At 38.7% G+C, this 15,780-nt stretch overlaps 2 protein-coding genes across 2 annotated transcripts; one reads left to right on the top strand and one right to left on the bottom strand.

Moving 5' to 3' along the window:
• Positions 1 to 3,539: 3,539 nt before the first annotated feature.
• On the bottom strand, positions 3,540 to 8,071 carry LOC131301457 (hydroxyacylglutathione hydrolase cytoplasmic). Its single transcript, XM_058327771.1, has 7 exons — positions 7,851 to 8,071; positions 7,532 to 7,654; positions 6,389 to 6,550; positions 6,092 to 6,170; positions 5,609 to 5,722; positions 4,174 to 4,350; positions 3,540 to 3,921 (listed from the first exon to the last, which is right to left on the bottom strand). Exons 1-7 carry the CDS (start codon positions 7,895 to 7,897, stop codon positions 3,847 to 3,849), a joined length of 777 nt encoding a protein of 258 aa, XP_058183754.1. The 5' UTR covers positions 7,898 to 8,071; the 3' UTR covers positions 3,540 to 3,846.
• A 2,799-nt stretch (positions 8,072 to 10,870) lies between these two features.
• LOC131301453 (uncharacterized) lies at positions 10,871 to 14,894 on the top strand. Its single transcript, XM_058327765.1, has 3 exons — positions 10,871 to 11,789; positions 13,154 to 13,426; positions 14,200 to 14,894. The coding sequence occupies exons 1-3, from the start codon at positions 11,112 to 11,114 to the stop codon at positions 14,464 to 14,466; spliced, it is 1,218 nt and encodes a 405-aa protein (XP_058183748.1). The 5' UTR covers positions 10,871 to 11,111; the 3' UTR covers positions 14,467 to 14,894.
• The last annotated feature ends 886 nt before the right edge of the window (positions 14,895 to 15,780 follow it).

Here is a 15,780-nt window from a genome sequence, read left to right as displayed (position 1 = left end):
AGAACACCTTCTTAAAAAATAAGTACTTATTTCACATTTTCAAACTCAAAAATAATGTAAATGAAAAATAATTTTTCAATTTTTTTTGCACCGTATTAAAGATCTCAATGAAATCTTTCAAACAAGATCCATAATGCATATTTTTATATTTCAATAAACCCATCATTTTTTAGCTTGAAATTACACATCAACCTAGGTAATATGCCTATTGCACTCTCTAGTAATCAGCTTTGTTTTGACTTCTTCATAGCCATTGCTTTCCTAAGATCCCAATCAAAATTCTTTCTTCTACAAAGAATTAAAATAATAAATATATTTTTGCTCTCAAGGTTAACTGCAAATCACTATTAGCAAGACATAACCAGAACCATTAGAAATCAAAATTAATATTCTCGTCCGCCATTAAAGATGCATTCCAAGAAGCATTAGAAAATAATGAGAACATGTACTATGAAGTTCCAAGAGGGAAAAAAAAAAAACAAAGGAAAAGTTTGTAATGCATCATTCACTTAACCCTTGACAATTTTTATTGAAATCTATCTCTTTTCTTCATTTCTTTTGTTTTTTATTATTGTTAATTTTTTAAATTATTTTACGAGAAAAGTGAGAAAATTCCAAGAGCCATATGTGACAATCCGCGCATCGAACGGACAAGACGCTAGTTGTTTTTTAAATGAGGAATGAGTTATAGGAAGTTATTCTTTGTACTGACTTTGGTTGGGATCTTGTGTAGTGGAGTATTAAAGTGGATTAGGAATGAAAAAGATTTGAAGTGGGATTTGAAGTCAAAACAAAACTGATTACTAGGGAGGGCAATTGAGGCATATTAGGATGATGTGTAATTAATTTCCGTGGCACCAGCAAATCCTTCCGTGAATTAACAGCTTCCATTTAGAAAAAAGCAAAGAGTTGAGTTGCTTGAGCTGCTGAGCATACGTTACATACAAGCCTTTTGATTCTTTTCTTATTTACCCAAGTAAAGTCGCATTCCAGTGAACGAGAAATTATTCTCAGTGTCCCTGGCCATGCCACATATTCTCTCAGAGCATCTCCGGCCTTCACCCATATTTTTCTTCAAATTTGAGTCAAATTTTAGATAAAAACTCATTTTGGATAGACACATCTCCAACCATCAAACTCAAATTTTACCCAAATATATATACATTTTATTCTTAATGGCATAATGGTAAATAAGGTAAAACAATCAGATCCAAAATAGGAGACCTGGTATTTTTCTCTCTCCATCTCCGTCTCTCTCTCCCCAAGAATCAAACACAAAAAAAATTTCACGCAAAACCCAGAACCAGACACAACGACAAAAGACAACTCTGAAACTCATTCATCATCATCATCGGAGGCCAGAAGATAACGCCAACTCTAGGGGACCCAAGACGGCTTAGAGGTCACAATGCCATTGCCACTTTCTGCATCACCTCTCAGACCGCCGGCCCTCGGCCTGCCGCCACTGCCGACGAGGTTCTCTCTCTCCCTCATCCTCCCTCTTTCTCTCTCTCTCTAACTAGCCGTTGGAAAAATGGATCAAGGCAAAACTTGTTTTAGATTTGGGCAAAAAAATGGGTAAAATACAAAATGGGGAAGGGTTTGGGTCAAAGATTGGAGAGAGATTTTTGTAGTTTTTGCCCCATTTTTAAATTTGAGTCTTAAAATAGGTCAAGACTGGAGATGCTCTAAGCTCCCCAAACCTATTTTACTAAGAGCATCTCCAGCCTTAACCCACATTTTAAACCAAATTTGGATCAAAATTTGGGTAAAAATCTATTTTGTGTCGGGCTCATTCCAATGGCAAAATGATCCATTGCCCAACTATGTTGTTTTTTTATGCTTTCAAGACTACTTTCCTCCATTTTTGTTTCCCCCAACGATTTCAGCCAAAATGGTAGCACACATCTCTCCTCAACGACGCGGTTCTTATTTTGCAACTAGCTTCAGGATTCTTCCAGAGAGAATTGGGAGAGATCGTCGAGACTTCAGCATTCAGATATCCAAGGGAAGAGAGAGAGAGAGAGAGAGAGAGAGAGAGAGAGAGAGAGAGAGAGAGAGAGAGAGATATCCAAGTTTGGGAAAGTAATGGAGTCTATGACGCCATGCTCTCATAATGGCATGAAAGGAGCCGTTGAAAAGCGAAAAGAGCTGTTGGAATATTGGGGGGAAAATGGGGAGAGACTTGGGTTGTCTCAAATTTGGGGAAATATAAATGGGTAAAATCCAAAATGGGAAAGGGTTTGGGTCAAATATTAGAGAGATTTATTTATTTATTTGTAGATTTTGACCAAATTTTAAATTTGAGTCTTAAAATGGGTCAAGATTGGAGATGCTCTAAGGCTATTTGGCCTAAATTTTTAGATTTCGATCAAATTCTTTACATTAATCGTTAGCCTCGAGAAAAGTATAACAGTATAGACCAAAGTTGAAAAAAATACCATCTTATATGATTTTTTAATTTTTTTACTTTGGTCTACACTTTTGTACTTTTCTTATTTCTCTCGGTAGAACAAGTGATATGATATAAAAATGATGACAAAATACTAAAAATGAAGTAATACCGACCGTCACTAACAAAAATTAACTTAGTCCAAACGCACACCGAAATTATTTTGGGACAAGGTCTGAGATAAAGAGTTCGAAATTTTTAGTAGGAACTATCAACTCTGGTGGGTTGATTGGTCCATACAAAAATTCTCTCCAACCATAAAATGAGTTCCTTAATAGACGGTGACATTAGTCTCTCGAAAATCAATCGAAGTGTTTGTAAACTACGTCGCTGTCGGACAGTCTGAGGGCTTACCAATTCCTGAGAACACATTTATTAAGCCGGCGGCAATAGTCATCGGAACAAGATGTTTGGACTTTTGAACATTTGGAGATGTCCCAAGAAAACGATGAATAATATTCTCCCGCGGACTGCGTCAACAACTTTAATGAAGTCTTGCCGGGGGCAAAGGCCCAATTTTATGCCGTACAAATCGAAACCAAAGGCCTTGACGAACCGGGGATATGCGCTATACGTAGGATGGGATAGGCCTCAGGGTGAAAGCCTCCAACGGGTATATATCCCCTTCCTCTCACAATACAATGCTTAGGAGGGAGATATATATCGTTCTCCACTGCAATTGTGAGAGGAGGGGGATATATTCTCGTTACAAGACTCGGGACCCAGGTCACAGGTTGAACATGGAGGTTTCAGACAGTGAAATCTATGTTCCATTTAACAGAACTATAAGATTGGATTTTTAAGGAACATGAGAAAATCCCACATAAGAACAACAACACTATATTAAACATGTCAGACCGCTTTTTCATCATCTCTCCTAAAATCAATTGGTGGTAAGAGTGTTGCAATTAAGTCTTTTATGGCATTCGACATTTCATCCGCAAATTTGTTTTTAGAGCGGTCGCAGGGAGTCACATTGTGCAATCAAATCTATGGGGACACTCCTGACCCAATAAAACACTCAGAAAAGATTGTTTAGTCCCATAATGCAAGATAATGTAGCCGCAAATGATTCTCAAAAAATTGAAAAAGCCACAAAAAGGACACGGCCGTTGTTTCCTTCAGATATTACTTGTAAACTTGACGAGAAAACAAAAAAGTTTGTTTCGTCCCTCCAACAACAAAGTCTAAGTGTGATCAACAGTGGGAAAAGGTACAGTTTGATACAACAGTCGTCGCCATGAAATATTTCAGAGTTACAACAACCAGCAACTACGTTACTTACACAACCCTGGTGAAGTACGAGCGATGGCATTGCGCGTATTATTACAGGCCCGCTAACCCAAAGTTTACTGTATAGAAACAACATAACATTGTCACAGTCGGATTCTGAGTCATCCTCTCCAGTTATCCTTGCGCTGCCTTACCTCCCCAAGGGCTTCAACAGGGGACTTGCAACCAACCTTCTCCTGAAAAAAAGTTTGGAATAATCCACTTAAGAAAGCCGTATCATACACACGTGCTTTGTTGGAGTGGAAGCAGTCTCTAACAGAAAGGGGAAAAAACCAAATTAATCGACACATGTAATGTGCCTCATTTGAATGCTATTTTTGTGGGCTTTAGGAGAAAGAACGTATAATGAAAAGAAAAAAACAGAATTCACATAAATTGGAAATCACTCTTCAACTTCGGTAATGACCAATCAGGAGAAAATACATTACCTGAACCTCCGGTAGATCCACCCGCATGAATGGATTAGTCTCCAGTTCTTCTTCAATGGTAGAGGGAATAGTGGGAAGGCCAGCCTGTCTCTGCTGCTGAGCCCATGACAACTTATGCGCTATCTTTGCATTTTCTGGTTCAACTGTCCGAGCAAACTGCAGATTCTTCACCGTATACTGATAAATCATAACCAAAGAGATTTACTTTACCCGCTGGAAGAAAGGAAAGAACTGTGCTAATGTCTACCGCCAACTAGCCAAGCATGCAACTATGCTTGGCTATCCCATAATACTAGTTGAAACTAGACCTGGGCACCTTTGCTTACAAGCATGGATCCATTTGATTTGACCCATATAAAGTAGAGCAGCTCAACTGATCAGTAAAAAATACACTGCAGTAGAAATTCGCTAAGTGCATAGCGTCTGCAGTAGAATAAGGTTCTGGAAAGATGGTTTAGGCAACAAGAAGATCTTATCGGTACGTGCCTCAATTTGTTGTCTGGGGCATTGCAAGAGTTGAGTTGCCGTTAGAAATGAAGTTATTGTTCAGATTCATCATGTTCCAAGAGCTATGGAGGAGTGTATCTACTGTTCAAACCACGCAGAATTTTGTTCTTCCCTTTCGATAACTCAAAACCATATCAGAAGACCTAAGTTTCCTAATAAGAGATGAGCAATGATTGTAGAGTCGCAAACTCAGTGAATATGTCAAAGTTTGTACACTCATAACTCCTACAACATTACTGGAACTCAGATTGAAGGCTAGTTTTATCCTGATTTTGGCTTTGCCTCAGGTGGTAAATTGTATTTAACTGATGTAGGGTCCCCAAGACTTGGAGCAAAGAGATCTATGCTAAATAAAGAGCATCCTTCAGCCAAATCTGCTGCTTTCTAAAACGAGAAGAGTGACAAGTACGTAATTCAAAATTGGAGGTTTTGAGAAGCACATCATGAAAACAGTCCCATAGTGTTACTCGGGGTTTGTTCTATCAAGCTTTATAGGAGGGGGGATGACGAATAGTTCGAAAAGGAACAACCGGATGATGCGGCAATTGCAAAGCAAGAAAAACAGCCCCATAGGCTTCTGAAGAAGAACAATTTCACCCTTGTTGTATAGCCATACATTCATACGTTATCAACTTCGTAACATGCAATAATGTGAGGACAGCAGGAGGAGACATACAAAGATTAAAAAGCTTGAAATGCCCGATTTTGGGGATCAGCTTGATCTGACTTGGTCATTTCGTCTTTGAGATGGTATAGGACACTAAACTAGGTTCTTTTGAAGTTACGACTGCGATATGGGTTAAGCACCATTGGATAGCTGTCAGTGGCACAAAAAAGCACTTCTTCCTCCAAACACAATGGCACAGAATTAAATGCATAGAACCAAACCTATATTTCTTAATGTCTTGAGAAGAGTATAAAACATTACCTCATGGCCACAGTAAACTCGGGTTGGCTGTGGCAACGATGCCAATGTCACACAGAGAGATTGATACATTTGTTCTGCTGTGCCTTCAAAAAACTTACCACAACCAGCAACAAACTGCACAGTCCAATGAAAAGATCAATAGCAACTTTCCAAAAAAATATTTTCCATTTAGAAGCACTATTTATTGAAAACTCAATAACATGCAGGTTACTTTCTCAACTCAACTCCGTCACTAACGGAATCTTAACCTCTACTGAACAGTAAAGAAAATCAAGACAATTACTCAATTCTAGAATTCGTTCTTAAATTAAGTTCAACATTCCACCTCAACTGCAGATAGTAAAGAAAGGTTGGGTTTCTTGCGGCTACACCCTAACCCTGCCCAGTAATAAAATTTTCAAGTTCTAAATCTTTTTAACAAGAAGGTCATCAACGTACAAATACGACAAAAGGTCAACAAATGAAATCACCATTTCCACTCACCAATGTGTCTCCTGTGAAAACAGCAGGGTCCTCTTCAGCTTTGCCAGTCAGGTAGTAACTTATATGACCTTTGGTGTGGCTGATGAAAGCAAGCCAAAGTGACAGCACAAACATAAATGAGGCAAAACTATCAAATAATCGAACTACCTGACAAACTGCAATTCACTCTCATATCATACTAACAATCGGAGGAAAACAATTTTATTCACTCAAATTTCTGAGATATATATCTTCGAGTTTGTAACAAAAATGACAGTTGACGATATATTAGAGGGAACAACGAAAAGTAGCCCATACCTAGGCGTATGAAGAGCCAATATATTGATATCCTTCCCAATAGACAACCTATCTCCATTTTCAACTTTATTTGTACACCCCTTCACATTATCGAGTGAACCACCATAAACCCTAATCCCAGGCACCAACTCCTTAATCTTCTCATTTCCACCAGCATGATCCCTATCACATGTACAAGCATCTATAAGAAAAAGGTAATAAATGAATCCAAGCAACAACTGTCTGGTGTTTAGCAACTATTATCTGCTCAAAAACAAAACCAAATCATGTAGAAGCCCACATCACTGCAATCAAAGAGACAATCTCCAATTGGATCCAATCTAAACCCTGTGCAATCGCTGTAACCACGTAGAGTTTATGAATTTCACAGTGAATTGCCTTTTTGTTATCTCTTAAAAGCAAACTAAGTCAGCTTATTTTTTGCTTAAAAGAAAATGAGTAACGGTGTTTGGTAGCAATTTGGAATAACATTATTTGTCTTCCAGCTTATTTGACATGACAAAATGAGATTATTTTCCAGCTCCCATTGGTACTTTTCTTCCTTATGTAGTGCTATTTAAATACGTGTGGACAAAAGAGCACTTAATTACAAGGGTGTGGGGGTTATAAAGTCAGCCTACTCTAACCAATTTAAAATTTTGGAAAATTACTATATAACGGTTGTAAGCTTACAGACACATCCAAGACACGTTTAGTATTTGATGATCTAGAATCGAATACTAAAGGGGCCCGTTTGTTTGACTGGATATGGGCGTCAGATTGACCTATATAAGACCACATATCTAGTGTGGCATAAAACTTGCATCATACATATAATCCTACAAAGTGTGGAGCATATAGTACGGTCCAGTGTGGTGGTATAGTATTATTCCAATCACTATTAATCCAGTAAGATTTTTATATCCGGTAGGATAATATCTCATATCACAATAAATCCCACCAAACAAACGGGCCCATAAATCTTAAAACCTTATTATTATGATTGATGTCTCCCAAAGAGTTCGTGAGTGTTACAATTTGCAGACGTCTGTGATGCTAGCATCCACACCTGTATCATGTACTACATACATAAATGTAAACACACATATATGGATAACACAGTGGAAGTGAAGGAAGTGGGAACTTGCGAGGAATCGAACGGACCAGTGGTGGTGAGTGGTGAGGACGGACTTCAATTCAACACCATTCTCCTTAGCCACTCCAAGAACCTTGTCAGGCTCAACCGGATCCACGGCTGCTCCTTCTTTGGTTGCCTCATCTATGATTCTGCAACACAAATTCAATACAAACGCAGTTCCATATTCACATATGCATACATACACGTATAACTGTGTATACGCTACTACCACGTAGGAGTATGACACAATCGTAATTCCAATCAATTCAAAGCCCTAGCGAGTGACTTCAACAAAATCCAATAAAATCAGAATTACAGAAAGGTTGGGATGAATTGAGTTGGTACATGTAGGCGTAGTTGTCTTCTAAGCACGGAACGGGGATGATCTTCATCGTCGTCGGCGGCGGTTGGATAACCAGTTCTCTCCGGTTAATTTTCGGTCCGGTATGGAAGAGTGTGCCGAATGTGCTAGTCCAGTACTAGTGCTAGTAACCACGGGGGTTGGTTGTGTGCCTTGTCAGCGGCCAGCGAGCAACACGTGGCAGATAGATAGAATTTGTTTTGTATGTGAGAAAGAGTAAAGCTACAGTTCCCGACCGGGGAATCCCGATCTGAATCCCGACGCCCCGCCGGGCCCACTTTGGCCACCGGACGGCTGATCCGAGCCGTCCAAAAATTCAAAAAAAAAATCCGAGTGGGCTTACGCGAGAATCAACGGCATCCGACATGTTTAGGTGGCCGATCCAAACACTCCATTTTTTATGTGTATATTTGTGTATATATACACAAAAAATGGAGTATTCGGATCGGCCATCTAAACACGTCGGATGCCATTGATTCTTGCGTAACCCCACTCGGATTTGTTTTCTAGAATTTTTGGACGGTTCGGATCAGCCGCTCGGTGGCTGGAGTGAGCCCGGCGAAGCGTCGGGATTCCGATCGGGAAAATGGGTCGGGAAGTGTAGACTTTCTGATGTGAGAAAATAACTTCACCAAATACACACCGGCCCCGGTGGTTCGGGCAAATGCTCAGATTTTAGAAGCACTCTTTCGGAAGTTTGGATGGCACAGTTCAGTCCATATAATGGTATGGTGTTGGGTTGTTCCTCCGTTAAAAATAATAATAATAATGCTTCACCAAATCTGGTACAAATCGATCATGATATTTGTCTTGTTTATTTATCTTTGGATTGCCTCACCTATCTTCAATCAACTCCCCGTTTTGTTTGTTTCCTCACTGTCACAGAACAAAAATTATCTGTTTTCGGATGAACATTCAGACCCGTTCCATTTTTTCAAAAGAATAAAAAAATAAGGACTTATTTTTAAGTTCAAAAATAACGAGCTTGCAAAAATAATTTTAATTTTTTTTTGGTAGGATTTAATAGATTTCGATGAGATTTATTAAACGAGATCTATATTTCATATTTTACAAGATCCATATTTCAAATTTTTTGATTTTAGTAAGCCTATTATTTTTAAGCTTGAAACTTACAAACAAAAGCTTATTTTTTAAGGGGGCGAAAGTAGAACATCTGTTACTTATCTATTTACACACTATTGTATTGGCCGTGCCTTACTCCGAATCGATGATCAAAAAATTATTCAGTTTTTTGTTGTCTTAACCTCTTTAACACAAAGGCAGAAAAATGAAAAAGAAAAAAGAAATAATACTCAACATGGCATTCTTCTTCACTCATCAGGGAAGACAACTCTTTTATGGAGTAAGGAATAACTCGCAAGACCAATAGAAAAACTATGGACTAAGAAAGTAGGAATAATAGTTTTGCAAGAAAGTAAAAGAACTTAATGAGCACAAAAAAACAGAGAAGACAACTCTTAATGGGGTAAGGAATACCTACAAGACAATAGAAAACCTTCATACAGCATATCACTGTGATAATGCAGGATTGGTGATTCTAAAGTCGTTATCCATCCATTTGTAATGTGCAGATGGACACATTGCTCCAATTGTTGTACGCGTTTGGTTGCTAGGTAAAGTTTTTGAAGGAGATTATTGGGGTAATAAGTGGAGAGAGATATATAAGAGCAATAAGTGAAGCGAAAACTTTTTGGAAACCTAGCTGAGAGAGAATGGGTGGTTCTAGGAACCCTGAACGAAAGCCTAAGGCTTATAGATATTGACTATGAATGGTCTTTTATCAAAGATTCCTATTCTCACAAGACTGATTGATGTTTATTATTACTATTATAAACTCTTTACTTATTTTTTACATTTGGTTCTCTTGCTATTTTTAATGCAAAATTGGAAAATAATATACTCTTGCAACTCAAAATTTAGAGACTCGTGCTTGGAAATATGGTTACTTTATAACTAAATAGAGATGAAAAAAACTTGAGCCTGGCGACCGACTCAAGTAAACCTCCTCTATATGGGCATCCAATACGCGCCAACAAAATATCTAAAAGTTACTGAACAATTCCTTCTAAAATAAATGCAATTTGCAAATGACGTTTTTTATATTATATTATAAGAAAAGAAAAGAAGCAGGAACTTCATAAATAGAAGGCAACCATATCCAACCAAATAAATAGCAAAAAAAAATTTAGCTTAAGATATAACGTCTAATTGAAGTGTGTGCATTGCCCATGTGTTTTTTTTTTTAATGTATAAGGCAATAATCAAATATGAAAAACGATAATTATTTATAGTTTTTATATTTTCCCCTCATATAATGTCATTAGTGCGGCTAGACGGAACAAATAGCTTTAGCTCGGCTAGACTTTGGGTTCTTTCAAACCGTCCATAAAAAATACAAGCCAAGATCAATTACTTTAATTGTTGTTTAGGAATTGGAAGCTAAGCTCGAGCATGTGAGCTGGGTGTTTGTCTCATGAATAGAGGCCCAAACCATATATATATATATTAAAAAAATAGAGGTAAACTAATGGAGTAAATAGCATAAAGATATAAGGTCTGACGGTCATTTCTTTAGAACTTTTACCTAGTATTTTTCTCATTCTCTGTGTATACGACTTGAACTTCACGTGATTAACTCAAGTTTCGAAGTCTGAGTTCGATTTGCAAGTTTCACAAGCCAAGCTAAGACTATCATGATCGCAAATGTTCACATATGAGCCGAACTTAAACAATTAATTCCAAAAAAATCTCAAATTCAAGCAGAACCTGACCAGATATAAAGAAGTCCAAGTCAAGCTTAAGCAATACCATGTTCGACTTATTTGGCTTTGGCTGGATTAGCACCCAATGTCACGGTTTCACTTAAATGGGTGCAAAAATCAATGCATTAACGAAATTACAGAACTACTGGCTGAATTTTTTTTTGGGCAGTTTAGGGATCAAAGTGAGAATTCGCTAACACGGAGCAAACACTGTAATATACTCGTTGTTTTTTCGTTTTGGTCCAAAAAAATCGACTTCACCGTGCTTCTTGCGCAAAGGACAACGCTGACCGGAACCCATCGGCCAAACCACCGGAACCCAGGCGAACGCTAACCGGAACCCCACCGTTTCATTCACAATCTGTAAGTAACCATTTGTAGTCACTCTCAGTCAATCAATTGAACCCAGCTTGATTTCCTTAGTTTGCTTGTTCACCAATCTTCAAAAACAGTTTGAGAAAAATGTCAAAACCCTCAACAAGATCCATCCTCAGACACCTCTACCATCAAATCCCACCAAAACCCTCACCACCCACTAACCCAACTACCTCTAGTGGCATCTCTCAGCTTCTCTCTCATCACCCAAATCCCACTCCTCTGTCTCCATGTCTCTCACCTCTTCAGAGAGCCTACTTCTCCTCACAAACACCAAGAATTTTCCAAAACCCAGCAAAGCAATTGAGCCCACAACCCAATTTTCTGTACAGGTACTTCAGTTTCAATGAATTGGGTAGTAAAGTAAATGGGAGTTTGGCTAAGAAAGTTGTTAAGAACCCTACAATGGGATTGAGTCAACAACCCAATTTACCTTTAAATAGGAGTTTTCTAGGGTTTAGGTACTTTAGCTTGAAGGGTTCTGATTTGGGTAGGAAAATGAATGGGAATATGGCTAAGAATGTGGTTAGAAACCCTGCAACGGCGGTGAGGGATGTGTTTTCAGGGTACCGCAAAGCTGTTGGGTTGCAGATCGAGGCGTTTTGGAAGAGGAATTCTCTGGTGCTGGTGGGCGCCGTGGGAGTTATGGTTTGCATTTTGCTGTGGAGGGTTCTGTTTGGAATCGCCAACACGTTTATTGGGTTATCTGAAGGCATGGCCAAGTATGGGTTTCTTGCTCTTTCCAGTGCTATCGTCGCATTTGCTGTGAGTCTATTTTTGTTGTTAAGTCCATTTACGTATGTTCATTTCTTTTTGGGTAATCGAGAGTCCTGGATAAATTCAAATACTATTCTATACAAGCGAAATTTGGACAAATAAGTTTCATAATATATTAGATGTATTTCAGCACAATTTGGGGAATGTAAATGATTTAACAGGTTAGATTGCATTGTTGCTGGGCTATGGTCTGAATTTTGACTTGTTTAGGAACCTTGATGTGTCAAATACGCAATCCTTTTGCCACATCTTCATGAAACTTAAAAAATGTCAATATTGGTGAGGACATTAACTAGTACTAGAGCTACCACCATGAATTAAGTCCAAGTAAACTTACACATATTCGGGAGCATCTCCCTTATCTTGCTGCTACTGATTTTCAGTGCTTTATTCTTAATCAGTGCTCCCAAAATCTATTTTCAAGTAGCTTTATTCCCATTCTCAGTAAAATCCAGTTACTGCTACTCACGATTTTGCAAATTCATTTGCTTGTCCTTTTAACTTCCTAATTCGATTGCATTATTGTTTCAGTTGATAGCATGATTATTGATGAGCTGTTATCTGAATTTTCACATTGCTTACCCTAATCTATAGTCTATACGTATTGTTGGTCTACATGAGGCAGCCAGCCTGCCTAGTCAATGGTTAGTGGTATGTAGATCTATAAGAGAAACAAGCTTCCTTAGTTACAAATTCTTACTGTTGGAGGCTTGGAGCAAGTTGACATGTGACATCCTGCACTTCCTTGTAGTTGTTTTGTTTTCCCATACAAACTGTGACTAACAAGCCCTGATGAGATCTTTCATACTCCTTCCTACTCTTTAACTTGTCGATCTGATCAGTTATACTGAATCCTGTTGCTCATCTTAGGTTGCGAGCTATATGGTCACTAGATGAGGTTCTGTCCTGTCTTGTTGATTTTTAATTTTGCATTTATCTGCGTTTACCTCCAACTGGTTGTGTCTAATGACTTGGGGTAGACTGCTAAAATTCGTTCTAATAGGTCTTTAATAGCTGTATGTTGCATGCATGTCCCTTGAGAAACCCCTAAATGCCCCCCCCTTCCTGGGGCGGGGGAGGGGCTAATTGCGTACGTTTAAGGTTTAATTGCATGTCATGTGCATAGGTAATCCAGAAGTCCATTAGTCCAAGTTAAAGAGGTGCGGCAGGTGCCATTTCTGGAACTTAAAACATGAACTCTCTTATCTAATGTATCATTTATTTTTTCTTTTTTGATCGGTTAGTAGATCAACTATTTTTGACGTACTTGCTTCAGAACAGAGGTCCTTTTTTTATTCTTCTTCACCGAGCGGATTTTCTTTGCTGTTTCTTTTCCTCTTGATTGTTTGAAGGGTTTGTATCTCCGCACAAGATTCACAATCAATCCTGATAAAGTTTATAGAATAGCCATGAGGAGGCTTAATACAGATGCTGGGATTCTTGAGGTTATGGGCGCTCCGCTCTCAGGGACTGATTTGAGGGCATACGTGATGTCAGGAGGAGGGGTTTCGCTGAAGAATTTTAAGCTAGGTTTGAGGAACAAAAGATGTTTTCTTATTTTCCCAATACGAGGTTCTGAGAGAAGAGGCCTAGTGAGCGTTGAAGTCAAGAACAAAAAGGGCCAGGTGTGCTTTAAAACTTCCCATATGAAGCTTTATGTTACAAAACGAAACCTATCATTCTTCTTGAGCATGTGCACTTGTTAATTAGTGTTTCCTTTCTGAGAAGTTCTAATCTTGTTCTCTGCGAAACTAAACTTGGACTAACCAATCACAACTGCAAAATGCAAAATGCAAAATGTAAAACATATCCTTGCCGCTCCATAATTCTGGCATGTATAAAAAAATTGGTGACTTGTCTTTTGTTATAGCATTTTCAAATAGATTGGTACTTTTTGTTGGAAAGATTAAGATCAATGATCTAGTTTCATAGGAATAGATCGATTATCATTCAATCAAGATGGAATGGTTTTGGAGAACTTCAAATTGGAGTCAAAATATGATTTATCGACAATTCCATAGATGAAGTTGGGGCTCTGATGCAGCGCAGTGGTGGGGTCATTGCTAGTTTGACATTCCATTGGGAATTTTCTAATGCTAAACTCTCGAATATAGCATGAGTTTAGGCTTGTATGAACAAATCAAATGTCTTACATGGATCCGTGTGGGGTTATATTTTGGTTGTTTTACTAGTCAGTTGTTTGTCACTACAAAGCAAATGTCCACCCCTTCCCCAATGATCCCCAACTTCTAATCTAAGTTCCAAGACCACCTTTTCTTACTTATACGATCATGATAATGTACATTGTAGAATTTCTCAAATCTCAGACCGAATGAAAGTGAAAAACAGGGAAAGAATTTATCCACTTGAAGATTCCATTTGCTTTCTTTCTTTGCAGTATGATATGAAGTTATTGGCAGTGGACATACCCATGGCAACAGGGCCTGACCAGCGAATATTCCTCATTGGGGATGATGAAGAATACAGAGTAGGTGGTGGATTGATTAATGAACTAAGAGATCCAGTAGTGAAAGCAATGGCAGCGACTAAGGAGTTTGAAGATCGCGATGAAAAGGAGGATGAGGAAGATGCTGAAAGAGAACTTCAAGAGGCAGAAAGAAAGCACCAAGAAGAAATCGAAAGGCTCGAAAAAGGTAGTTCGTAATTCTTCCCTCAGGTAGAGTTCCCGCCCGTTTGTGATTTTTCTGGTTTTCTTTTCGCTGGAGTTGTTTTTGAAGGAAACTTGAAGCCCCTTCACCGTGCAAAGGATAAATGTAACATCTGGAACTGAGTTGAGTTTTCGCAAGGTTTTCATTTGCCTTGTTCGGCTTAAAGCTAGTTGGAGAAAATAAAGTATAACATCGGATTCGAGTTGTGCAGCAAAATGGCAGCCAATATGTGACAATGAATGTTGTTGGTGTTAATTTTACTTTCTTACTACAAAATTAGGTTCTGCTTCAGAACTGCAAAGTCAGAATTTGTGTTGGGTTTGTTTGCTGCAGCTTCTGCTTTTGATTGTAAGCAGAAATTACATAACTAATAGTACCTGCTTCTGATAATTCAACAGTTTCATTTTGATGCTTTTGAGTTTTATTTCGAATAGAATAAGTTCTCATTTTGATGCTTGTGAGGGTGTGGAAGAGACCTTCTGGATGAATATGCTACTTCTGTTATGCATGTCTTCATTTCTGAGAGGCTATTGGGTTTTCTTAAGCCATCACAAGATCCTACTTTTATACGTCTCTTGCATTACCTTTTGAATGCATTTGGCGACGGCGACAACCATGCCTGGTTTTTCCAACATCACTTCCATGAGGGATGATAGTTTCCAACACCAGAGCTTTTTCTTGTGGCGGCTTTTTTTTTTTTTTTTACGTATTTTTTTTGTTGAGATCCTTTGATATTGTTCTCTTTGTGTTTTGTTGTAGTTTTATTTTCCATATATTGAAGTTCTTCTCTTCCAAAAAAAAAAAAAAGAAATGAAAAGAATATCCATTCACTCTCTTAGGTTGCCAACAACCAACTGCCCAAATTCATTGAGGACTGCCAGTTACAGCATCTGCACCAGTTTGGGTGCCGGGTGGGTATATCCCACGTGGTGACCGCTTAGCACTCCCGAGCCGTCCGATACACTTTTGGACGGCTCAGATTAAAACATTCTCTTTCCTCTCACCCCTCCTCTTTCTCTCTCCAAATCTAAGCCGTCCAAAAGTACATCGGATGGCTCGGATGTGCCAAGCGGGCACCACGTGGTACCCACCCAGCACTGAAAAATTTCTCGCATCAACTGGAAATTTTGTTTGACCTTATGTTAGCTGCTCCAACCACTTGAACTACCACCTCGCCGTTCCTTCGACCTTGACCCAACTTGCTCCAACCACTTGAACTACCACCTCGCCAATCCTTCGACTTTCTCCAACCACTTGAACTACCACCTTGCCAGTCCTTCGACGGTTCGACCTTGACCCAACCTGCTCCG

This window comes from Rhododendron vialii, chromosome 9a (genome assembly GCF_030253575.1).
Source record: "Rhododendron vialii isolate Sample 1 chromosome 9a, ASM3025357v1".
NCBI classification, from domain to species: Eukaryota; Viridiplantae; Streptophyta; class Magnoliopsida; order Ericales; family Ericaceae; genus Rhododendron; species Rhododendron vialii.
The sequence above is the reverse complement of the archived record's forward strand: the minus strand, read 5'-3'. Positions and strand labels throughout refer to the sequence as shown.